Here is a 25,893-nt window from a genome sequence, read left to right as displayed (position 1 = left end):
TCTTCAACAAATTAATGTTAACATTTGATAATTGTTTGGTGGATAAATAAAAGCTTAGAAATGCATACGTACTTTTTAGGAATCATCAGTAGATCAGGAACATACAAAGGCAAGGTCGTTCATACTGCTAACAGAAAACAACACATGTCATGCTCTTGGGATCCTGCGCTATTAAAAGTGTGCTGAAACTGAAATTCCCCCGGAACTGCATGGTTTTACAGCCAGGGTGCTAGAAGCTGAAGAAGAAAAGAAATGATTTCATTGATAATGAAATTGAATGGATCCCGAAGGTAATATTCATCATCTTTTTTTCATAGTATTTCCCGTAGGTTCTTTAATTTGTGTGTTTGTTTTCTACAGGAAAACAGTTATGAACTGCAAACTTAGTTATCAAATTTAATTGCTTTTTAGTCTTATCAATAAATATCTGTTAGTGGTCCAGATTCTAAGAAGTTAACTTTTAGCTTTTATTTGCTTGCAAAATAATAAAGTGAAATTTATGGGATCTTCTCCTATGTGATTTAAATGCCTTCTTCCAGAACAAGTTATTGCTACTTTTAAGTCTGTGGGGAGTAACAGGAGGGCAGCCTCTGTAAATTGACCTGGGCTTGGGTAGTCTTCTATTAATAAGTTCCTTCCTAAAGACTTAACAGTACTTTGATCCATGGTAAAATTACAGTATTTCATTAGTTAAATCGTTTCGATGTATTGAATACCCTTATTGTTAAGCTCAGATGATGTTTCACTACAATTCAAATAAATGCAAAGTTACCTTTGGTATACATCTCAAACATGGTGTTTTGTTTTTCCTAGGTAACCCATTATATTCATCACAAAATTAAAGGAAAACTACCTGAAGCAAAAATAGTACTTACCCTAGGAAATACAGTTTGGATCGACCCAATGGTAGTTTTAGTGTTGTTGAGTTAAAAAAAGGAGCACAGGCAGAAATATATTCTGATTTTCATCTACGTAGCATTCACGTGTAACTAAGAACTGGAACAGATTGCTCAGTGAAGTTTTATACTCTCCATCCATGGAGATACTTGAAGGTCCATCTTGATGCAGTCCTGGGCTACTGGTACTAGGTGACCCTCCTTGAACAAGGGGGTTGATTGACATGACTCCCCTCTCATAGCTTCATCTGTTCTGCAATTAGCATGAATGTTCGTTTATAGATGGAATATATGTGAGTGATTAAAACTTGAACTGTAAATCTGGGGAGCTGAAAATGCACCAGTAACAGAGTATTGAATTAATTATGTCATCCAGACTATTTATCTTTTTGTAAAATCCAGACTATTTCATGAAGTTAATAACAAAAGTGGTTTTTTGGTTTTTACTATTTATCTTTTTGTAAAGTCATTACATTTATGATATGTACTATTTATCTTTTTGTAATACTATTAGCTTAATAGAATATTTCCAGATAGGAAGTATCTGACATAAGTACCAAATGCATGGTTGCAGTAGTGCGTGCAGTAGTAATCTGATTGCTAGTGAATTATTTCTATGATGGTATGGGGCTATTCTGGAATCTGGTTTGTATAGTATAGATAAGTATAAAATATCTTCCTCAATATCTTATTTTTGGGTGGTGAAGCTCAAATTAAGGAAGCAGAAGACTCTACCCTGCATCAGCATAAATGGTACAAAAACTCAGAGTGATTTTGCTACCATGCTTGCTTTTTAATGTGAACTGCCAAACAGGACAATTATCCTTACCGAGATTATCTGTTTTATGTGTAAATAGGTACAATACAGGTAGAAGTATCCTTTAATTGTTAAATTGACATTGAGCTCCAGAGACCAGTGGTGGTGTTGAGTATCTTCCCTCTTGAGCTAATAAATACTCTCCTCCAAAGGCTGAGGTCACATTGCTTTTGTAGCAAGTGAGGCTGACACTCTGTTTCCTGATATTGCTACTTAGAGACAAAGTATTATGGCTTGGATACACATACAAGTGCTGAAACATACAAGTGGGCAACCTAAGGGGAGAATTCTAGTTGTATGTAGGAAAGTTTATTTTCCGTTTGGGCTAACCCCAGTTAATCTTTCTCTATTCTAGCTTTTATCCAGAAATAAAGTGGTTTTAAAATGAAGTGACTGTTACGGTGATGGTAAAAATAGCAGGTATTGCTGACTATAAATGTGACTTTTCTAAAGAGAAGGTAATTTTCAGGTAAGTTTATGAAACTTAAGTTTAATAAACCTAAAATGTGGCTGTTAGTTTGTATTTATTTATTTTTAAACTTTTTTATAATTTAGTGCTTGTTCAGGAGACAAACTTTATTTGGCTGACATGGAGCTACATCAGTACGTACTTACAGAAAAGTCATCATGTGTGATTAAGGATAAAGAGGCTGCTATTAGCCTCACAAAAGAGAAAAAAGGAGCATGGTGCAAGTTACTAAAGAAAAAGGTGAAGAGAAAATTGATTTGAGAATTACTGAATATTTCAAACATACTAGCTGTGCTTTGGTACAGATATTTCAGACTGTTTTTTGTTAACAGAATCCTCATGTGTCTTTTGATTTCGAACACTGGGAAGATTTTGAAGGGTCCTTTTCCAGTTGGTAAGGATTGAATAAGTCAGTGTTCATTATGTATGAAATGTTTATCGGCAGTAGCCAAAGATCTGGTTGAGTCTTCAGACAACAGCAGTGTAGAAAGTGATGAGTAATGTGGAGATAAATCTTTATTGTTTGTTAAGGATAATGTTGCAAAATAATGTCTCTCGCATGATCATTCCCCATAAAATTGCTGAAACTGAACGTATAGGTTGCAGAACTGTGTTTATTTTTTGGAGGAAAATAGTAAGTAAAGTCCTTCTTGTGTTCTAAGTATCTGAAAATAATACTCTCGAGAAGAACTTTATGTATATTGTCCTGTGCTTTCGCTTCAAAATTGTTGGCTTTAGTGATGACGTGCATAGATGTACTTTTAATTTAAGTAATTAAAGAGCTTTACTTACCTTAGTTTGCTGTGTTAGCAATAGTTAATAATTTCTGCAATTTCACAAACTCTGATGGTCTGTCAATTATTTCTACATTATCCTTCATACGTATACGGAATCAGTTTTGTAGCAATTGCCTGTTTCAGTTCTGCACGAATAAATGATGCCTGAACTCAGATGGCAATCTGTACCTGACTGGAAATTCATGAACTTGGCAAGAAATACTGTACTGTGCAGCTAACGAATAGCAAACCGCTGCATAGTATTAGCAGAATGAGCATTGTGGTAGAAAATTCAGTGTTTTCAGTTTGACATTTTCATGTGTTATGAATTCTTTTCATTACTCAATTTCCTCTCACCTAGCTAAAACTTTTACGCTAATGAAGGACAAAATCTTGTCTGCCTAGCTCAAAGGCTTCGAGCTTTCATGTAATTTTTCAGTAAATAATTTTACACTGTTATATTTGTACACACCAGAATATCTCACAGTGAAATAATAATGCAATAGCTATAAGCTGGTACCAATCTGTTTGCATCTGTAGATCTTTAAAACATGTTAGTCTCTCCAATGGAACTATATGATGACTTAGAATAGAGATTTAGCTTTACGGATTTATTTTAAGAAGCCTAAAATTTTGTTGAAAATAGGAGACTGTCACATGACCTACAAAAAAATATGGTGGAGCAGCATTTTTCCTTCTTCACGCATTGTGTCCTTCTGACTTGTCTGATACATAAATATAGTGTAAAATTATTTTCTACCAGTGGAAAAATCTACAATCTAATGGACATAGACAGTTATCTCTTAACGTTTTGAAAAAGCAAGGCAACCCTGTATAAGGTAAAAACAGAAGCTGTCTTTAGCCCTGTGTTTGTAGCAGGTGGCAAGAGCAGTTTTTTTAAGAACACTATAAAAATGTTTCAGTAAACTCCAAGTATGTTCTCTTGGCCTCTAGCTATTTTTGATGAGAGTCTTCATGAGGAAGAGGTTCTCTGTGGACTTTTTGCTTTGATTTGTTGCTTTATGAACCTCTGTCAACTTCTAACTCCTGTGTTAAGGAACTCAGTGGTATAACATCTTTTGTGAAGAAAGTTTTGTTCTGTGTTTTGAAGCCATCCGTGCTCTGTCTGCTTGATGTCCTGCACCAAGATGTAGTTTGCTTTTCCCAGTTTATTGACACTTAAGACTCAGTCACCATTTTCATCTCTACCCCCAGTCAGGTATGTTTTTCAACCTTCAAAATAGTAGTAGGTGGAGTTGCTTAATATTCCTGTGTTATGTATTTGGAATGGATGTATTAAGTTATTCAGAGGACTTGTGCTTTCAGTATTCCAATCTTTCTCAATATAATCACTTTAAAATATTGACACATGACTTGAGAAAACTACTTTCTTTATCCATTGGCTTTGAGGGAACATAGTAACTATTGTAAGTTACCCAGAACCAGTTTCTTGGCCAGGGAAATTAAAAGCTGCTTAAATCTGTGTATGAATTTGGCTTTTTTTTTTTAATTATTTTCATTAGGTACCAAATGGAACATTTATAGGATGATGTTACTTCTGTAAAGTCACATTCGTGCTGAGGATAATTTCTGTTGCAATTGCTTGGTGTTCTGTACCTTAGATGGCAGTGGAGAAAACACATACCTGAGAAATTAAGCCTTTACTTATGACCTTGCTTTAAAAAAAGAATCACTCTCTTCTTTTCAGGCAGGTATGCTGTCCATGTTTACTTGATTCCCATTTCCTTAGTCTTCCAATTCTTTGATAGCTAGTGTTTGGTCTGAGCAACTGAGGATTAGAGTTAGTATGTGTTTCTGCAATGTGTCTTCAGTTTTGTGTCACTTGTGGGTGATGCTGTGAATGATAGCTATTCTGTTCTTTCAGCAGAAACAACAAAAGAGGCATTCTGGCAGTGCTGCAGGTGAGTACCATTGTCATAATTAAAGTGCTCCTCTTGTTTAAGTAACATTAATGAAGAAAATAAAATAACCTTAACGTATTAGCAAGCAATGAAAAAGGCTCTGCTGTACCCTATAGTCTTGCTCAGAAATCTTTTATTCTCATATTTAACAAACGTCAAGTACTAAGTAGTATTGCAAAAATAACACATGCCAGCATGAACATAGCAATTTAGAAAGTATAAATGCACACCAACTAAATGGAATTTCCTTCAAACAATATAGCAAGTAAAAACACTCTAGTACATATAAAATATTTTACTCAGTAGTTTCCTCTGCTGGAACAACTTCCAAAAGCATCTGAAGGTGCATAGTGATGGGCTCTGAGAAGAAAATACATTGTTAGAAGCTTGTTCTGAGAACAGTATTCAGATTAATACTATTTTTCTGAGTTAGAGAAATGTCCTTCTAAGCAGTTGTTTCTTTTCTATATTTGTATCTCAAACTTAAAAACAAATAAATAGGAAGTGGGAAATAAAAACAATCTTAAGATCCAGGCCAGTATATTTTGAGATTTCTAATCTTGCTCTTCATAGAGTATACTGCTTCTAATTGCATGATTAGATTATACATAATAATTCAGGAGGAGGGGGAGGCAGACATAATGGATTTTCTTAATGTCCTTAGAACTACTAATTCTGTCCTCTGCAGCTGGTTCTGCTTTCCACTGTGGAAATACTTGCATATCAGTTTGTCCTTGAGAGATGAATGAAGAGCTCCTTCTGAGACTATGCAAGATCACTTTATGCACACAGTGAGCTTTGCTAATGTTATCTGTCTGGAAAATTGCCTCCCTCCCTGTTTCCCCCAGCATATGACTTAAATTGCAATGGACCATATAACGAACTTTGTTGGGGTAGTTGCTTTAAGGTTTAGAGGTGTTCTATTGAATTTGGAAACGGTCTGTAGTATACTTACTTGATATTTTCTGGGGCCAGCTGAATTTAAAATGAACAAAAAGTACATAAAATATGAGTCCACTAAGTATAAATAAAACACAGTACAAATATGCCAGTTCAGGTGCACTGATGATTGGTATCAGCACCAGTAAAATGGAGACTAATGTCACTATGACTGGAATGACAATGGGTATCTGCAAGATAAAGATAAATAAAAAATAAATAAAAACACAATTACTTAGCTAATTGTTTTACTGTTCTTACAGAAGTTACATATGTGAAACATAGCTTAATCGTCTTAGGATGTTTTTACTTTTAAAATTTCTGGAATTAGATGGGACAATTGAAAAAGTAGGAGGAAATAGGTGGGAAAAAGTTTTTTCTGTTGAATTGTTAATAAAGGTCTCTGTCTTTATTGCAAATAGCAATGTAGTAATTCATATACAGCTTAATGAATTGGAGACCTGACTCAGTACAGTGAAGTTTGGGTCTATTTCCAGGCACTCTTTCAGTGGTAGTCTGCTGACTGTAGTTCCCCATCCCTGAAAATCTGCCACAGCTTCTGCCCATCATCTATGTGAGTAAAACATTGCCTGGGCTTTTCTCAGTCTTTGAGCTTTGTCATAGTGTAAAACTTGAACAACAACAACAACAACAAAAAGACACAAATAAATGGCTAGGTTTCAGGTAAAGTGGGTGGTGAGAAACCTCTACCTCAGGATGTTCAAATATTCAGAGTTTCAAGATGAGTTCATGTTTTAGTATTTACGGAAGTGGAGGAGAAGTCACACTGAATGTTGAACTTACCCTAATTGGTCTGTTGACTTCCTTTCTTGTAAACCTCATAACAATGAGTGCAAACACAGTTAAGCCGTAAAATATCCAGACTGCAAAACTAAAGTAGTTTATAAGTGTGTTAATGTCACCAGGGATAATATAAATAATAGCAATGGCACCCTAAAAATGAAAACAAAAATTAGTATCAGTGAAGTTTAACCTTACTTTATAAGAGCTTATGTGTAGGTATGCGTGTATGTTTAGGGTATTCAGAACATAATTGGAGCGTGCTTTTGCTTAAACATCTGGGTGCAAGTGTATTGCAGTACATTTAAAGATAGTATCTGTAGCCTGTCAATATGTTTGCTTTTCTGTGCAGTATGAATTCTGTTTTAAGTTAAAACACGTAATCTTGTATATGCTAATCCATTTTGTTGCTGACTGACTATCTAGAAGGAAGAGATAATATATTTATAATAATAATAATTATAATGAATATATATAATATTAATTATAATAATATATTATGTTTTTGGTTGTTGACTCTGGGAGTGGACAGAGCAAGAATTTTGACTCTATCTGGTATTACATTGATGTAAAAAGGTAAAATACAAAAAGAAATACAGCCTAGTTTTATTTTAAAATGTATTTATTAAATGTGTAAATTTTTTTTTTAAATGAAAATATGTAAATGCATCCTTACAGGAGGACATAGAGTAGGAAATATTTCATAGGCTTCTTGTGAGATAAAGGATTTACCTAACACTAATAATTTATCTTCTTATTTCTTGGTTTTCATGCTATGGATTCTTAAAATTTTGATTTGAATTTTGATCTTCTGGAATGAAACTTTTCAAATTAAGTAGTTTTCATTATATGGTCTTTGTTCCTAATACATGTTCAGGATATATGTTTATATACAGATTGTAATCTCACAAAGATGCAAAGACATGTCAAAGCTGCTGGTAAGAAATTTTGAAAGCATGTATTAAGATTTTTTTGTAGGTAATTTCTCTGTACTTAGAATGTATACTTACATAAAACATGATAGCAGGTGCTGGTGTTAAACGCTTAACACTAATGTAAGACAGCACCTTTAGCATGTGCCCTTCACGACCTGCTACATAAACAAGTCTGACAAAACAAAAACAAGGCAAACTAGTTAGTGTGGCACATGAAGTTCAAGTGGTGTTATATTTTAACACTGCCCTTCCCCTTCCCTCCCCCCCCCCCCCCCCCCCCCCCCCCAAAAAAAAAAAAGTTTTCAAATTTGTTTTATTATGTGTCAACATCTGACTAGCGCTTTCTTTAGAGTATACCGGTATTTCCTTTAGCATACAATGGGATTTAAAGAATATTGCACTAAAATGAAATAATGGAAATAACCAATGTTAATGCACAAAAATTGAAACTAATTCTGTTTTCAGAATCGCTAGTTTGTACATATCGTTTAATTAAAATTGTTTTGGAAAAAGCTGCTATCTTTTAATTAAAAATTTCTTTTTATTTTTTTCCATATTAAATAGCTACCTGTACAACCTTCTGTCAAAAAAAGTCTGTACAGCCCTACCATATTCAGATAGATCTTACTTTTACTATTAAATAGAAGTGTTGAACAATTGATAGAAAGGAATGGCTTTCCCTTCCAGTTCTTATCTTGACTGTTAGTGGTGTAGTTATGTTCTTACTCTTTTTTTTTTTTTTTTTAAAAAAAACAACCTTTAAAATTAGCCAGCAAAAAGAAAAGGGGGAAAAAACAATTTCATGCCATGTCTACTTTGAAATGAGATATCTTTTCTGATTTTTCAAACCTGTATAGCCTCTGCTTCTTTTTGCAAAATAAACTATAGCTAGATTTGTAAATACTTGTTAATTTTTACCTTTAGATCATAAGTACCTTGATATCTTTTTGTCTAAATACAAAAACATACATACACATTTTTTCACCCTTAAAAAAATTCACTTTAAGGTACTTAGAATGGGAACTTACCTGCCTGCAGTAAAACATGTCCCATTGGCAGATCCAATTGTAGAAAAGGCCACAAAGAGAGGTACTATCCAAGAGGCTGGGTAAAGAATTCTATCTCCAAATGTCTGGGATATGGAATTAAAATGAATGTTTTTTGTCATTTTAACTGCTATTTGGTATATTTGGAAATGTTGGCACCTCTTTAAAAATACAACAAGTAACGTATCTGATGTATTAGTAAAATATTTGTTGTATATTTTGCTATTCAAGGATACTTGGCCAAAAGAAGACCAGAATTAATTGATGAAACAATCTATAAAGAGTGGAATATTGTCTTGAATGAAACAAAACCACTTAAATTGCTTAAGACACCTGGTTTGTGGATGTCTGCCAAAGAATAGATGTGATTACCACAGAGCACAGTGTGTACACAAGGTGATTCCAGTGTAAGTAGAAAGAATAACAGTAGTAATGAAGCCATGGCAACCTAGGCCTTGTCATGGGTGAGCACGTGAGGGACAAACTTGCCAAGTTCTTTCAATATACTTTGATTTTTTACCTGTGCCATGGTATGTTAATTGTTACTGCAAGGTGGATTGGAACTCATGTAGGTACATGGATCTGCTGTAACTGAATTTCAATTAAAATTGACAGGTAGATTTTGGATTTTCAGTTGAGTAAGTTAAGCATATCAAGTTCTACTTTTGCACAAAATTACCATCAGTGTAGTTGCTTTACCTGGTAGCAGCACACTCACCAGCACAAAGCAGGAAGGCTCCTTACAGATGTATAGACCTCTTTATATGGAGCACCCTGCTTATTTTGCTATTTGCTGTGTCCCTTTTGTGCTGCTCAGTAGCAGTTGTATTTTCTTTTCGTTTAGTCTGATCGCTTTAGAGGTAGCTGATGTGTGCTGTTGACAGATGTTAAGCTTAGTGGTACGCTGAAGAGAAGTGGTTCTTTATCAACATACAACTTAGTATACTGTTTTGCACCTCTTGGTGAAAAGAAAGGCTGAAATGCATCAAAATTCTACATTTTCAAATACCTTTTTATTTTGAGGTTTTTAAGTATTTCTACATATAAAGTACCTCTCCACTGTGTTACAGTGCATTCACGTATGCATGTGTGCATGTCACATGCTGTTTGTTTTCCCCTAGAACTTACATAAGGGGAAATTTTTACAAGCTCTCTTAACAATGGTTTGGGAGACAGATGTCCTCTGGAAAATGTACCAAGTAGAACTGAAGGGACAGATGTGTTTATATAAATTTCTCAAATGTTAAGAATAATCCTTAATGATTTTTTTTCTGTAATAATATGTCATCCAATGAAGTAAAGAGGATAGTTCTCAGTTTAGTTAAGGTAAAAGGAAAAATGAGGAGGTGAATTACAGACCACTTGCTGTTATCTCCATAATGGCAAAAATTGATCTGTTATTTTGCATGTGTTTATTTCTCAGAAATACTGGAATCACTGCAAAGCAGTAGTCAGATACTATTTTTCCTTCCATTCTTTCAGTGCCTATGGAAAACAGTCAACCTCTGAGCTGTGGTGTTTACAAAATGTTACCTGAAGACTGCATTACTTCTGCTTGCTTTTTTTTTTTTTTCTTTGGGATCTGATGGAGCAGTTTAAATTAGGCAGTAGTTTAAATTAATTTTGGATTCAGAAATGACAGATAATGGGAAAAAATCAAGGTGAGACTGGCAGTTTAGAAATAAATTGTATCTTAAAACTTAGAGGTTGCTTTTTACATTTTTTTTAACTGCTCAGGATACTTTAATACCCATGGTTTTCTTTAGATGGCTTATTACAAAATAAAGTGGCTTACCACAGCAACTGCCTGGGACTGTAGGAGTTCTGTTGAAGTCATTACGGTGAAATATGCAATGTTTATCAGAACGTAACAAATTGTAACCAAGGGGATTCCAATAATTATAGATAGTGGTAGATTTCTAAGGAATGCAAAAGTAAGACTCCATCAGCATTGCTGTATCACTAGCAATATTACCCTAGTAAACTGTGGACTCTTACTTTCCCCCATATACTCTAGAGGTATGTGTATATTTCTTTACTGTAGAGAAAGATAAATCAGGATTTAAAAAAAAAATAAAAAAATCACAGATTTATGAAACCCAGAATACATACAAATAGCTCTTTTTCTGTTAGTGCTCAAGCTTTCAGTAACCATTCCTTTTAAAGATAAGCTTTTACTTTTCTTTTGGCATTAGTAGTATTACTTTTCTATGTGGTTTTACCTGTAAGGATTTTTAAGTTCTTCTGTGATGTAATTGAGTTGATTCCTGGTAGGAAAAACATTAAAACAATGTTTGTAACAGTCATATGTAATGTGTTATAAGGTTAGGTGTTATTTCTTTTTTCTGTGTGGTGTGCCTTTTTAGTTTTTTGTTTTTTTTTTTTAAAAAAAGTAAAACTGCGGAACAGAAAACTGTGAGCTTCTTATCCAAATGTAAGCCTGAAGTAACTAATTTTTCCTCCTTAAAGTTTTGATGCATCTTACATTTTTAGAAGTACCTTAGATTCTTAGCCCTTGGTTAAAATATCCCCGAGTAAGCAAAAACTAGGTGGACATTTGTTTCAAATTTACAAGATTACTTTTGAGCTTTGAGCTTTGCAATATCTAATATTTTTCAAATAAAGGCACTGGTTGACTCTACCCATTGCAAGGCATCAAAAAGTCTAGGTAAATGTCTGAAATAGCAGATGTTCATGTCTAAGTTGAGAGACTCAAGCTTGGAAAAAGAACCTGGAAGAATAATCCATTTGTCTTACTCATTGTAATAGGACTTGCTTTGCTGTAAGTAAAGTTTTATATTCTTAATTCCTTTAAAAATGTGGATCTATTTGCAAAACTTGACAGTGTGAACATTTAAGAATAGCATTAATGGATCAGAGCTTGATCTTGGATTTGTCCCAACAGAGATTGAGACCAGTTCACATTCCTGTTAGTTTCAGGAACTGATGTATGTAAACGATTTTCAGGATTTCAGCAGAGACATTGGTATTCCTCCAGTAAGTTTATTTTAAGAAAGTAATAGTGGAAAGCAGCATTCATGGTACCAAATATAAATGTTTTATGTAGATCATAAAAGTGAACCTACAGCCTTCCATATTTGTGAGTATTTTCAAATGTATTTTCTTTGGTCTAACACAATGGATAAACCCATGAGGAGGTTTACAATGGGAAGCTTCTCAGGGAGGGAGAATTCAGTGTTTTTACATCAATTCTAAAGCTGAATAAGAAAAAAATATAAAACCCTATGAATTCTAACTTGCTGATACTTATTCTTTTGTACTAGTCAAACGACACTACGTATTTCACAAAACATGGGCTTTGATGGGGGTAACCTGTGCGGACTTTAGGATTTACATTTTTTTTTTTTGCCTAATGGAATTACTTTTGATATCTTCCTCATTGTCACAGTATCTAAACACCTTTCAGCAGCCCTTTCAGGATCCACTATAGAATCGTTCCTAATAAACAGTAACCTGAGGTTTTGTTTTTTTTACCAAGCTAGTGTTCTTTTTCCAGAATTCATTAAGAGATTCTTTATAACAAGTCAGATGTTAACTTTCTTAGATCACATCTTTGAGTTCTACAGGGATAGAGTAAACCAGTTAAAGGCTGTTAAACTATAACTGTTAACACTAGTAAAGATACCTTACCATCCATCATATGCCCAGAGTCCATTATAGAATGCCAGACCAATAGAGCTAACAGAAATTTTACTGTCCTTGAAAGAATCTTTAAAGTTTTCAGTTTTTCCTGCAAATAAAACATAGATTACTGTCAAATGTTGAAATTAATCCCTTTAATTGTCACTAAATGAAGAAATATTCCAATGTCTGTTTAATGTTTTGAAACATTCTGCTGTTGAAGATCAGTTTATACCAATTCTTATAAACATACATACTGTTGAATTTCCTGCCCCCTTCCTCTAAAATATGTAGTACCGTAAGGAGTTCCAATGATGTGGAACTCAAAACTGAATAAAAAGCGCCCTATTGTTGTGCTGTTTTTGTTGGGGAAATTTTTAAATGGTCAACAGAAACTAAAATAATTGCACATTAATGTATATTTAATTACCTTGCGCAAGTAGAACAATTCCACTTACAATAATGATTGTGACAATGATCATTTTAGCAGCCGTGAGAAGATTCTGGAGATAACTTCCCAGCTTCACGCTCAGTGAATTCACTATTGTAATAACCACTAGAAGAAATAAATTCATATTTATCTTGTTAAATTTGTCAGAACTGAAAGAAACATTGCCTTCTAAAACATTTTTCCCATATTCACTGTACTCCTTTTTCCTTTCAGGCTGTTCAAGTATATATAGTTGTTTCTTTGTTTTTACCATAGTATGTTTGGATGACTTAAAATTGTGAGGAAAAAATGTTTCTGAATTAGATGTCTACCATTAACAACAACAAAAGTAATTCTACAGCATTCTGATGAATACAGAAATATCTCTGAACTTCTTTTCTCACTTTTCTGCTACACATAAGCATTCTATGCAGCTGTATTTTTCTTGGTAAAGAAAGGAAACCCAGGCTAGGAGCAAACCATCATTCTGTCCTTTTTCTGCATGGAGTTAGTTATTGTGGGAAAGACTCGCAGTTACCCAAGGTTCTGTTCCTTTCAGTGTAGGGCTGCTTTCTGATGTCCTCTTAAAGATTAATGTGCTGAAGTCCTACTATGCTATGTGTTCACTGATAGGACTGAACAGAAATTGCTAAGCAATTATGGAACTTGTCACTTTACAAGAAAAAAGTCTTACCAATGGCAGCTGCTGCAAGACACTTGATGACAACTGGAGGTGGATCACAACCTGGATAAAAAGGAGCTGATGCATATTCTGCAAAGCTGAGACAAATGATTGCAAAAGAGCTGGGCTTTGTGACGAGTAAGCTTGTCCAAGAAAACAAAAATGCTGGAATTGGGCCAAATGCTTCCATGAGGTAAGGATATTCTCCTCCTGATTTTGTGATCATTGTGCCAAGCTCAGCAAAACAAAGCGCCCCTGAAAACAAGAAATGTGCCTGTTACTGGTTGTTTAGTTTATGCACTTTTCAAACTATGATTAGAACAAAATAGTGCTTTTTTATAGGTAGCAAAATTGCAGAACTGGATATGTAAATATATCATTTTTCCATGTTTGAGTACTGTACATGCTAAATTTTAATTACTTGCAAGCAGTTGTGTAAATGTGGGGAAAAATATACTGAAACTATTAAGTTACGATACAGAATTTACTATTACCTTTGTTTAAGACTTCAGCTGTTGAATTATGAACGTCCTGATTTCTTAAGAAACCAACACTTCCAACAAAGGTCCAAATAGGAACTGTGCTGGCTGACCTACCTTTTAGAAATTTAAGGTGGAAAAACTAAGCTTGCTGCACAACTTTTAAATTAAAATGCCACTGTAATTCAAAGCTGATCTTCAGTAGACACTTCTAGTTTTATTGCTGTAGCTGCTCAAAAAACACTTTTTCTATGATTTGTGGCTGACACTATGCACAAAGAATTCATTTTTGTGTTTTACTATTTGAAATATGTGGGAGGTGCTTAGCATTAATTTTTTGGGTGATAAAATTAGATTTGAGGGATTGAACTAGATGATCTTCCAATCCCTAACATTCTGTGATTCTGTGATTTGTGCAGCTGTAGGAAAAATGTTAGAAATACCAGCCCTGTGCCAGCAAACTTTCATGTGCTATTTTGCCTGTGATTTAAGTAGAAAAGTACTCTATTACAGTTAGTTTTATTTTTGTTTATTTTATCCACTTGCTTTAAAAATGAACTGAAAATGATCGTTACAGTTTTAAAAGCTTAGTCTATTGTTTATGAACAGCACATACTTAGTACACTCATCAGGGTATGACTAGTTTTGGTCTAGGTGTCATTACCTAATTTGTGAAATGAATGGTATGCAGTAAATAAAAATATTTAAACAAAGATCCAAACTTTGTTGATTCTTTGTTTACCTAGTGTTGCAAGAACTCCGCAGGCTGCCCAGATGACTAAACAAGGACCCACAGCTCCAGCATTGGCAAGTACTGATTTTGGAGAAACAAAGATACCTGAGCCAATAATTGTACCAACAATCATACAGATTCCACTGATCAGGCCCACCTTGAAATAAAAGGAGATATTTTGGTAAAGTAACTTCTAATACCTTAATTTATCACTAATTAGTTTTCACCATAAAGTTTCTACTAACTAATAAATGATGAAATTTTGTTTCTAAAATGCATACAAATACTGTGCCATACTCCTCCTGTTTCCAGAAGCCATTTCTCGTATTTTACTTGCTTGCATATTTGCTTTACTATCCTTTGGACTATCCATTTTTTTTTAAGTAGTTGCTCCTCATTGCTTCAGGTATTTGTTAATATTTTGAAATTAGTACAATATTGATAAGTGGTTAAAAGATCATGTTCTGACTTTGTAGTGACTTACATGTTACGTGAATCTACTAAAACTTAGGTATCTCCTGCTAAAAAACAAACAAACAAACAAAAAAAAAACACCGTCATGGGCTGCTTAAATTTTCCTGTTAAGTCATGGCTAATCTGATAACATCAGTATTTTGACAGTATGTGTTCTTGGCACCAAACTGAAACTACAGAGTGTGTCTTTTTCCAGGTTACTTAAACTGAAAGAGAAATCACAATTCTCTCTAAGAGGCTTGTCAGGGACAAAAGTAGTGGCTTTTTTTTTGTTCTTGTAAAAATATCTGTAATTTTCTGGAGAAAAATTATCAGTTGTCTTTCTGTACCACAATCTGTACCACAAGCTGTTTTATAGAAATAAACACATTTTCAGAAGCAGTGAGCCAACAACTCTGTTTAGACTCTGAGAAGTTTATGTGGAGTTTGTAAAGTTTATGAAGTTACACTCTCTTGAGCAATTTTGAAATTACCAAACGTAAGACTTCAATATTATATGTTTTCACTTCTAAATTGTGTTTGTGTCCCAGCAATTTCCTAGTAATTAGCCATTTCCTAAAATATAAATCAGCCACACTATGAAGATAAATCAATGCAAGTTTGGATACAACTTTTCAACTTTTCTGTGATGATGCCTCTACACAGATAAGTCCCGACTATCTCCCTCTGACAGCCCCTCACACATGTATTGGGGGAGGGTAGGTGTTGGTGCTTACCTGCTTTTGTAGGTTTGTAGTTTGGGGTTCCTCACTCTGAATGGATTGTCCATCCTCTTTTCTACTGTCCTGTCCTTTTCTTTTCCTCAAGCTTTCTTCACCCATTTGGCTTATTTTTTGAAATATCTAAAGAAATTAAAAAAAAAAAAAAAAAAAAAAAGTCAAGTGTATTTTACTGATGTGTGTTTGAGTTTTGCTGCTCTAAAATAGCATGCTACTGTCAGAAAATACAAAAATGCACACATGCAATACACAGGCAAAGGTCTTCCATCTAACTACCTCCTTGGAGATTAAATGAAGGAGGTGGTGGGTGTACTTTACCTCATCCATCAGACTTCCTGTAGATTTCCTGACTCACCTGGCAGCGGATGTCCTTACACCTTATGCCTCAGGTTACATTTGAGAGAATCTCCTTACTGGAACAAGCTGGGTTTTATAGCTAGTCTCTCCTTTGAATTCCTCTAGGGGTCCGGTCAGATTTAATCTTCCACCCAGAAATTAGCCTGTTGTCTTATCTAGGAGACATTCTTTCTGATCTTTGTTAAATTAAGCCTTGTCCCAGTTCCTTGGAGATGCAAGTATGTTAGACCAAGTGTCATCTCCTGTAATTGTCTAATTAGCAGCTCTTTTCCTCAAAATGGTTACTGTTCTTCTTGTTGACTCAGGATGAACGTCTTTTACTGAACATTATATTCTGTTTAGAATTAGAATGGAAACAGTTTGGATTTCGAAATTCAAATATATATTTGTGATTTTTTTTTTTTTCTTGAGAATTTTGCTCATTTGCCACAGTATTTGAATTAAATACAACCTGAGATAGTGATGGAAACGATTTGTAATAGGTTAGGTCCTGATTCTCAAAAGTTTATTCAGTCTACCTCCTCAGATCTTCCATCTGTAGTTGTTAAAATCTGAATGTTGAAATTTGTTTTGTAGTTAAATAAACAGCAGTTCAGGAATGCTTCATGTGTAGGCAACTTAGTGTCTAATAATCCTTGGCTTTTTTGTAGTATTTTGAATTCACAGAACATCTGTCTTTAGTACTGCTGGTCTTAAGAAACATTTCTGCTATAAACAGATCTGTTCTACATTTTGATTTAAAGATTCAAAAAAAGAAAATCATCATGAATCCTACTTACAATTCAAACTACAATAGAAAATTGCCCGTGTAAGGAATGCAGGGCTTGGGTCACTGAATTCTATTACAGCTTTCAGCCCAACTTCTCTCTTTAAAGTCTTTTATCTAGAATATGTTTTAATCACCATCTGAGAGTAATTCATACTTTCACTTACCTTATTTATTTAGATTTGTTTAGTGTAATTCAGGCTTCAGGGATCTCTGTGTAGCGTGTTTCTTTATTTCTTCCGTTAGATTTACCAGCCAGTTAGAGAGCAAGACATGTCCATGTCTGAAACCAGAATACGCAGAAGCAACAGCAGCTTAAGTACAGAGGTTATAAAAGGTAATCATTAAACCCATTCTCAGCCAAGAAGCTTTGAGATGGGAACCACAGGTAAACCAATAGTCCAATTAGTTTATCTTTAAAAACAAAAAGTCTTTGTTCTATTTGTAAGAAAGTTTGTCCAGTACCTAAGTATTTTATTATGTAGTGAGAGTGAACCATAATTGGAGCGTATTTTGATTTTATGTCAAGCTATTTCTAATTTAGAATCACTGTGGAAAGGTAACCTTGAAATAAGGTGCATGAAAGACATCTGTCCAGATGTTAACTGCATCCTATAAATAGTTGATGTTTTTTATCTTAAGGAGGTAGAGAAGTGTGAGCAGAAATCTTCACTTTGTTTTTCATTAACCTGAAAGCAGTTGAGTGGGCAGCTTGTGTTCCCTTCACATGCAGTTCCAATTATTTTTTCATTTTTGTAAATGTTTAAAAATCTTGCTTTACTGGAAAAATGACATTCTTTACTTCTATACAGTTGTATATCCAGGAAAAAGCTGTCATCTTGAGTGCTGAGTGCTTTAATTCCTGCTAGCCATCCCTGAACTGTTTGCAAAATCTTAATTTAAAATCTTAATTATGCTTCACTTCATTATTTTTGGTAACGCAACCAGTAAGTCTTAATCAACCTGATGAAATCAAACTTCGTCTGACTTTAGAAAAAAAAAAAGTAAACATCTTCTGTTAACAACTAAAAAGTGTATTAGTATTAGTCACGTTCAGATGTGTTAAGTTTTTTATCTTGTTAAGGTAATGCCTCAGGAATGATAGTACGGGATTGGAAATAAGCCCATATTGTTAGACTTATGTGTCAACAAAACAGGTGAAGACTTGATCTTGTCTGTATATTACTGCTTCATTTAACGCAGAGACCAATAATAACAAATGGCATGCAAAAAGCAAGCTACCAGTCTGTCCCATTTATATCCTGGCATGATGTCATTGTCTTTTTCTTTTCTTTCTGATCTTCATTTTAAGCACGCAGGCTTGATCAGTAGGAACTCCTACTGATTTCAAATGTTAATGTAAATCTGTGACTAAAAATGAACTCTTCAACCAGTGTAAGACTGTTTTACATTTTCTTATTTGCCATGTTTTGTTCTGGTTAAGTCAACCTGCTGTATCAGTCTTTCTGCAAGACTGAGATTGCAAAGTGATGTCAGTACTGAAACTAAAACCGAAGCTGCATTTTTACAGCTCTGTCTTATTTTTTTCCTCATTTTTTTTTTCTATAATTCTTGCAGAAATTAGGGTTAAGCTTCAAGAGAAGCTCTTCCATTTCAACAAACTTGTTCAAAAACTATCATCTGAATGACAGTCAGATAATATTTTTTTTCCAACAGAAAAAGAGATTATTAAAATAGTCTGAATTCAAGCATATTAAAAGCCAGATAGCAGGAATTTTCACCTTCTGCATCTCTTACTAGGGCTTCAAAAATATTTTTCATGGTAGGTGTGATATAGGACTAAGTAAATTGATGTTCCTATATCTATCAATTGCAGATGCCTAGTTTGGTATCAAATATTACGTAATGTAATTCTGTGTTCTCTGGACTTGATTATTTTGAAATTAAGGTACATAATCTTGCCACTCCTATGTTTTTCCAGAAGTGCTATGAAGACTACTGAAATAGCTAATGTAAAAAGAAAAAACACTTTTTTGTGGTTGGGGAGCAAGATCATATATGTTGCTATTTTTTCCACTCAAAGTGAAGTATATACCTTTCACATCAACTGCAGCCTGGAATTTCCAGAGCAACAAAAAAGGAAATGTACAAATCCTTAGGTAGTTTTGATGGAAAGGTAATGGAATATGTCACTTTTAATTCCATGTTAAACAAGGTTTTACTTAAGGATATTTTTTCTTTTAGAATTTTAACTAAGCAGCCAATTCCTTGAGTCAGCCTAGAATGTGTATTTGCAAAGTTTTCGATTGTTGAGTAGAGTTCTTAAATTTCTGCAGAAACTCGACCTTAATTAACCTTTGTTTACTTATAAAAATCAAGATGTTTTGTTTTAGGGATTAATTCTGGGATGCTATAGGCTTCTTTAAGGACTTGGAATTTTACCAGCAATCCTTCTTTTCCTGAGCCACTCAAGGGAAAAAAAAAAAAAAAAAAAAAAAAAAAAAACAGACATGGAGTTCAAGGATTTTCTTGGTGTTTTTGTTTTTGTTTTTTTTTTTTCTTCGTGGACAAGAGAAATTACATTTTACAGCCATGGGAGAAGATTCCTTCCTTCTCAAATACATATGTAGATGAAGAGATCAAGGAGTTCAAATTCCAAGGGGCTGCAGAAGCAAATACGCTGTAGGCCTGTCCTGTCTAAACAGTGTAGTTTGAACCTTTTCAAATAGTGTTTACCAATTATATCATAAAAAGTAATTTTCAACTTTAATTCAGGAAATAACAAGAACATGGTGTATAAATATAGCTTTTATTATCATCTGTCACTAATAATAAAGGTTAATGTTTGTTAGGGTTGGTATTTATTGCTTGCAGTAATGCACGTATTCTGCTTTGGACTGACAATACTTATGCAAATGGTAATGACTGTTCTGACTTGCAGGTATTACTTGGAGCTTAGCAGTATCTCAAAATGGATACTTTCCATTCTAACCTTGCTACTTAACAGGTTACTTCATTTTTATCAGAGGAATGGTGTGTTTACTTGCACTTGCTCTTCTTTGAATCCTACCAGTAACAGATGTGCTTTAAGAAGGTATTTCAATTCTGCCATCCTGCAAGCATGCTGCAAGTGGAATGTAAGAAAACAGTCTTTCTGAATAGCTGTGTCAACTGGGTTGTGCTAACATTGGCAAGATCTGTGCATCTTGTAGCAGTCAGTTGCTAGAACACCTCTGATATCACACCAGTGTTCTGGCTGCTGCTGATGATCAGTGCTGGCACAGCATCAAGGCTATCCCTCCAATTCCTGCCTCTGCGAAGGCCGTTTGGCTGGGCATGGGCAAGAGATGGGGAGAGGACACAGTTGAGACAGCTGATCTAAACTGACCAAAGGAATATTCCATAGTGCATGAGGTTCTGATGAGCAATAAAAGCAGTGGAGGACTGGGGTTGGGGGGTGAACTCACCATTAGCTTGCTAGGAAAGCACCTGTCTTCCCAAGAAATTGCTACGTGTTTCCCTGGCTGAAACAAGGACAGAGTTCTGCAAGGCTTTTTCAGTTGTCTGGTTTCTCCCTGCAGGATGACCTTGATTCTGTGTGGTAAAGGAAAGAAGAAAAAGCTGTGTTGTATCTGTGTAAACTTATTATATTGGTTTTTTTTTGTTTGTTTGGTTGGTTGGTTTTTTTTTTTTTTTTTTTGGTTGGTTGTTTTATTCTTGGCTTATTTTGTTTCCTGTGACAATGAAAAATCACCATGTATCAGTCTATTTAGTACAGAAATGTCTGTAGAGTTGCCTTTTTTTTTCTGAGAAAATGAAGTTAGACTGATGACCATAAAATGATAAGTAGGTGATCTCTTCACACTAAAAGAGTGGCTTATAAGAGTAAAGAATTTACTTGCACTCCTGTGCAAGGAAGCTTATGTTCTCAGTGACCTTAGTGATTGTTTATGCTTGCTAGGAGACTATGAAACCCGTCATCTAGATCAAGCTAATATTCTTTGGAGAGATTTAAAAATAAGCTAACACATTTTAAAACAAGCAAGTTAATCTTCTTCCTGTATTTCAAGAAGCTGTAAATTAAACTTTTTCCTCAGTGAATTCTTTCTCTCCTTGCTGTGAAGGCTGCTGTAGCCATACTTGTGGTCAGTGTGCAAAGAGGTGCAGCATGCATCATTTACTTTTACTCTAAATATTCTTCTATATGTATGTAATTCCTATTCTAATAAATGAATTAAAGTTAGTTTGAAGAGAATTAAGTAAAACACAAAATGTTCAGTATTTGTGGAACAGTGATGAAGTATGTCTGTATTAAGCAGAGATAATGTTAACTGTGAAGTACAGAGCAGCTCATTCACAAATACCTGCTTTTTGTTTTAATTAGGGCAATCTAAAAATTTAGTTGTATGCGCGCTAATTATTGTGTGATGCATACTGTTGCGTATGATTATATGGAGTGCCGTACAAGTTTTGAGCCTGAAAAGTATATGGAGGCAAGTGAGCTAACTCAATTCTGGAGCGTTTCCAAACTTTTGAGTAATTTTAAATAATGGAGGTGCAAGTAAACTTTAATATGTCAGGATTTAAATGCTGATCAGATGTCAGCCAATAGTACCATAGAGAAAAAAATGTTCATTCAATTTCTTGTTGACTGTTAAGGAATAATTAAGAATGAAAATGAAAGAGTAATAGTTTATCTGCAGTAAGCATTTGGTAAGGAGGCACTTCCTTCTAGAGGTAGTTACCCACATCAACTTTTATATGTGAAATGATGCTTTTTAGACACTCTAAGCCTTTCCAATGTTTGTCTTCTAAATTATTGTTTAGTTGGATTATGGATTAATTTTAGACTGTTTCCATGTGACATAGCGTTTTTAGAGCTGTTTGAGTTCTTCAGTCTGCTTGTGTGTTCCTGTTGTGCCAATCTGCACTGAGAGATAAATACACATTAAGAGATGGTGTATTTTGTCAGGCAGTGTATTAATTGCTCATGTTTTTGAATTTCACCCTAAAGGTCAAAGTACCTATAAACCATGATTTTTAATAGATATTACTCTGAGTATGCTTAGCCATGTGTTTCTACTGCTGTAGTGAAGGCTCTTTCTGATACTTTGTCCTTGGTAGGTAAACACCATTTTTCTGCTGTTGTCGTGATGGTTGGTGTGAGATGCTTGACACAGAACAAATACAAGGCTCTCAAAGCTACATCTTAAAACCATGCAAAGGACACATTATTTTGTTTCCAAGATCCTATTCTGTTTACTTACATTTTTCTCATGGTATTTTATATCACAATGAATTATGGGACTAGAAGACTTAACTTTTCTAATATACTAGAGAATTAGGCAATACGTTTGTTAAAGATTTTCAGCTCTGTTGTGAAATACAAATACAGATCATGTTAGGATGTTAACAACATCTTTTAGAGCAGACAGGCTACTCAAAAGATACTACAGTGAAGTAAAGACATAACTGAAGTTTTGCTGATTCAGTAAGCTTACATAACAAGTATAGCTATTTAGATAAATTTGGAGGGTTTTAATAATCTCAGTATGTAGATATTTTTTTCTTGGCATAATTATTAATTTCAAAACAAGTGTTTAAAGTTCTTTCAAATAATAATAATTTCACATCTTTGTGGTGAAATTCAGGACATATCCAACAACCACTACCAATAAGTAAGTAATGCTGTAGGTTGTGTTTAGGAGACAGGTTTGATTTCTGACATTTCTAATACATAAATCTAAGTGTAATTTTAAACTTATCAAAACCAAATATTTAATATGTAAAGAAACTTTTAAGTACTATGATATGAAATCTTCAGATAGTGTATGAACATGTTGAAATTAATTTAGCACAGGAAAAAAATCTGAGCTAAAAAAACAGGGAGTTGTCACTTACTGAGAAACCACATTTTTTAAGGTAAAGAAGTCCTCAAAGTGCATCTGCTCTTTTGTACTCAAGCTGATGGATACTGTAGAATTTTTTATCACATTTGTTTCCATTAGGTTTGCAGAGTGGGATGAGTGCTGAGGTATTCTAAATGGCAGACCACTGCCTGTTCAGCCAGGGATTTGTAATTCCAGAGGAAAAACTCACAGAACACTTGATTCAGATTATCCATATAGTGGCATGAATTTTTCATGGTGAAGAATTTCAGGAGCTTCTCTCTTCTGAGCTATTGAAGAGCAGTGTTCTAGCTAGAAAGATGCAACATCTTCATGGCTTAAGAACATAGGAAGGGAAAAGATAAGCAGCTGGGTTTTAGGTGATTTCTGAATCAGCGTATGTCCAGTTATTCCAGGAAGGAATTACTTGATATAGTACACAATTTATAGCAGGCTTTCTGGTAATCATTACAAAAAAACACACTGAAATATCTGCATGTCTTCTGTTTTACCTTGAGCTAATGATAAGCATTTCAGAGTACCGGATATCAACATCTATAGATAACACTTTTCTTACCTGAAGCTTCCTCATAAGCTATAAATTAGAGAATGAATGGCCTGTGGTCCCCAGGACACTATAGGGCATACTTATCTTAATGTGTATGAGCAGCAGAATCTCTCTGGTATCTGTACAGTAACTGAAGCTCTGAGTACATGATACTGTGCTCTGAAAACAAAGTAGTAATGCCAGTATATTTTAACAGTATTTGGAAAATGCATCTGAATTGCTTTGGTTTACAGCAGCCTCTCCAGTGTTCTTGCTTGTTTGTCTTTGGAAAGGCAGTGGTAGTGTTTGCATTTCAATTTATAATCAGATTATTTGATCCAAATACTTCTGAGGGAAAATAATGCCTTGTTACAAACAGAATATGGTCTATAAATGGAGAAATTAAACTTTAATGTGACGACATTTTCTACAAATTCCAGATTTTCTCAGTTTCTTGATAAGAATTGAAGCGCTTTCCCTTTTTATAATTCATTTTGTGAAAGGAAGTTGTAGCAGTAGCAGAAACTTCATTGTTCAGTTTACAAACAGGAGACTATTGTAAAAGGAAGCAGTGTGCTTGAAATCAATAGACTCAGCACTGGCTGAGTTAAGATAGTGAGTTGCTAATGTCAGGTAATTAGCAAAAAAAGATAAATTGCCATGGGAAAAAAACAGTCAAATAATTTATTTAGAAGAGTATCTGGGTTTATTTGAGTAACTAAGAAACAAGGCCAAGAAACATGATTTTAAAACATCGCAAAGTCCTGGTTTTGTTGTTGTTGTTTTATTCTTAGGCACGGTTTTCTTTAATACTCACGTACTAACCAAACTCATTTACTCGATTATGCAAAGTTCCAACACATTCACACTTGAGTGTGTTTGGAACTTGTTTCTGATTACAAGGTGATGATTTACTTAGATCAGGATAGCTAATTCTTCATTTCAGCACTTTAAGGATGCATAAAGCTGTGGTGCTTATGCAAATAAGAAAGATGATTCTGTTTGAGTCTTTGTATTACTGTAGTATTGAGTAGTAACAGCTATGGCACTGGACTATGAAGGAATTTGTTGCAGTGAGTATGAATTTACCAGTCAGACTAAATCTGGTTTTATTTCTCAAAATAATAAGCCAAATGGATAGGGAAGAATATTGATTTTAGAAGTGCTTTTATTGGTGAGACTGCCTTTGTATTTTCACCAACAAACTGGGGTGGCAAGGACTAAAAAATACATTCTAGAAGTCTGTAATAAAGTAGATGAAAATTAATTGAAAAAAGTGAGGAAGAAAGAATTAGTGACTTGCTGTCAGGCTTGGAAAAGTTTTGTCCTGCAGGAGTTTTTCCTGGGTCTGTTCTGTTCACTGGTCATGTTTATGTTGCAGCTGACAGAAGATACTATGAATATACAGGTTAGTGAACAGTACAAAATAGGGAGGATGTTGTAATGCAAAGTGAGAATTCAAAATCATCTTGAAAGCTTGAAAAACGATCTTAAAAAGTAAATAAGACGAGGACTGTGACAAGGTGCAGCATGTAGGCAAGAGTAGTCAACTGCACGGGTCAGGGATGGCAACAGCAGGTTAACAGCAGTTCTTGAGGGGATTCAGTGCAGTGACTGGAGAAAAGAACTTCCATATTTATATTTCACCAGAAATGGTCGTCATTGTGTTGTTGTGATGAAGACAGCTGTGTGGTACGTGTGATCAGAACAGGAATGCAAGCTGCAAAGCACATATGAAATTATTTTGCTTTGAATGGATGGTTAATCTCAGAGAGAGGAAGGGAATAATCCTTTCTCCATGTCCATGGTGAATAGGACTAGAGGTCTCGCACTTAAACTGAAGCAAGAAAGATTTATCTTAAATTTTCTTTCTAAGGGAATTTTTCAGTGATTCTAGATTTTCTGTTGTGTTGAAAACAATACCTAGCAAAGGAGGGAATTCGGAACAAATGTGGTCTACTGAAAAAGCTTTATAAGACGTAACAGTTTGAATCATGAAGAGCTTTCATGGTTGCTTCGTTGTTGCTGATAGAAAACATCTTGAATGGTGTGCTTTTCTGTTTTGTTTGTTAATTCATGTCCGTGAACATTGAGCAGGATTCACAGCATATGCTTTGGTATGTACAAAGTGATTTCTATGCAAATCATGCAAGCTGGAGAGGTAAAAGTAGACCTTTGTCTATTTGATTGCTGTGGGAGGTACAGTTTTCAAAGGTTTACGATATCCATATAATGTTTATGAAGTACATGATAGTAGTTAAAATTTAGAAAACAAGTACAACATAAATGTGTGATAGAAGGCTTCTGTCATCTTCGGGATTTTTGCCTTCAATACTTCTTCCCAATGTTGTTTTCTGTCATGAACTTCATCCCATTACTTAGTTTGCCATGGCTCAAAGGTTACTGAAGTAATTTATTTTCATCCTTGGATGTTAACAGAAAAGTGAAGAATGATTACAAGTTTTGTTTCTTCCGTAGTTTTCACCTTAGTTAGAGAAGAAATCTGTAACTTTGTATTTCCACAAAGCTCCCTCCAAAGAGGACGAACAATAGATGTCAGATTTTTAGTTTTCTTTTGGTTTAGCACCATTACGTTTTTGTGCATAGTAGCAGG

The 25,893-nt window shown here is 34.5% G+C and overlaps 2 protein-coding genes and 1 long non-coding RNA gene across 10 annotated transcripts in view; 2 read left to right on the top strand and 1 right to left on the bottom strand.

Annotated features, from left to right (window-relative positions):
- The window catches only part of LOC113844996 (putative ATP-dependent RNA helicase TDRD12), a 20,651-nt gene extending 10,264 nt beyond the window's left edge, over nt 1-10,387 (top strand). For 2 of the 6 annotated variants that reach the window (XM_072043993.1, XM_072043994.1), the window contains 8 exons: nt 80-290; nt 2,069-2,182; nt 2,269-2,422; nt 2,515-2,576; nt 4,070-4,177; nt 4,482-4,670; nt 4,844-4,880; nt 8,833-10,387. In XM_072043993.1, the coding sequence (XP_071900094.1) occupies nt 2,118-2,182; nt 2,269-2,422; nt 2,515-2,576; nt 4,070-4,112 (324 nt within the window). In that variant the 5' untranslated portion in view covers nt 80-290; nt 2,069-2,117 and the 3' untranslated portion in view covers nt 4,113-4,177; nt 4,482-4,670; nt 4,844-4,880; nt 8,833-10,387. Of the gene's footprint in view, nt 1-79; nt 291-2,068; nt 2,183-2,268; nt 2,423-2,514; nt 2,577-4,069; nt 4,178-4,481; nt 4,671-4,843; nt 4,881-5,568; nt 7,625-8,832 lie in introns of those variants that run through there. The other 4 variants (XR_011812356.1, XR_005268901.2, XR_005268899.2 and 1 more) reach the window with 4 other exon arrangements.
- On the bottom strand, nt 4,997-17,167 carry SLC7A9 (solute carrier family 7 member 9). 3 transcript variants are annotated; one of them, XM_072043645.1, is made up of 13 exons: nt 16,116-16,400; nt 15,758-15,883; nt 14,577-14,724; nt 13,368-13,610; nt 12,674-12,799; nt 12,253-12,352; nt 10,824-10,868; nt 10,397-10,520; nt 8,584-8,687; nt 7,631-7,727; nt 6,624-6,773; nt 5,836-6,010; nt 4,997-5,240 (listed from the first exon to the last, which is right to left on the bottom strand). In XM_072043645.1, exons 2-13 carry the CDS (start codon nt 15,860-15,862, stop codon nt 5,176-5,178), a joined length of 1,482 nt encoding a protein of 493 aa, XP_071899746.1. In that variant the 5' UTR covers nt 15,863-15,883; nt 16,116-16,400; the 3' UTR covers nt 4,997-5,175. The 3 variants fall into 3 exon arrangements, with proteins under 3 accessions (XP_071899746.1, XP_038041188.1, NP_001297755.1); NM_001310826.1 differs by lacking the exon at nt 16,116-16,400 and adding an exon at nt 17,051-17,167 and having other exon boundaries at nt 5,161-5,240; XM_038185260.2 differs by lacking the exon at nt 16,116-16,400 and having other exon boundaries at nt 14,577-14,648; nt 15,758-15,885.
- Nucleotides 14,585-25,893, top strand: part of LOC119718161 (uncharacterized) — a 24,959-nt gene continuing 13,650 nt past the window's right edge. Inside the window, exon 1 of the long non-coding RNA XR_005268904.2 lies at nt 14,585-14,748. This is a non-coding gene — a long non-coding RNA (uncharacterized lncRNA). The remainder of the gene's footprint in view (nt 14,749-25,893) is intronic.

This window comes from Anas platyrhynchos, chromosome 12, assembly GCF_047663525.1.
Source record: "Anas platyrhynchos isolate ZD024472 breed Pekin duck chromosome 12, IASCAAS_PekinDuck_T2T, whole genome shotgun sequence".
Classification (NCBI taxonomy): domain Eukaryota; kingdom Metazoa; phylum Chordata; class Aves; order Anseriformes; family Anatidae; genus Anas; species Anas platyrhynchos.
This window is presented reverse-complemented; position numbering and strand designations above follow the sequence as displayed.

Excerpts from the sequence above, each read along its gene's own strand:
- SLC7A9 (NM_001310826.1), bottom strand. The coding sequence starts at position 15,862 with ATGGGTGAAGAAAGCTTGAGGAAAAGAAAAGGACAGGACAGTAGAAAA. Across the intron at positions 7,728-8,583 it reads ACATGTTTTACTGCAGGCAG|ACTTGTTTATGTAGCAGGTC; the intron begins GTAAGTTCCCAT and ends TTGTTTTGTCAG. Across the intron at positions 5,241-5,835 it reads CTGGCCCCAGAAAATATCAA|AGCCCATCACTATGCACCTT; the intron begins GTAAGTATACTA and ends TTTTCTTCTCAG.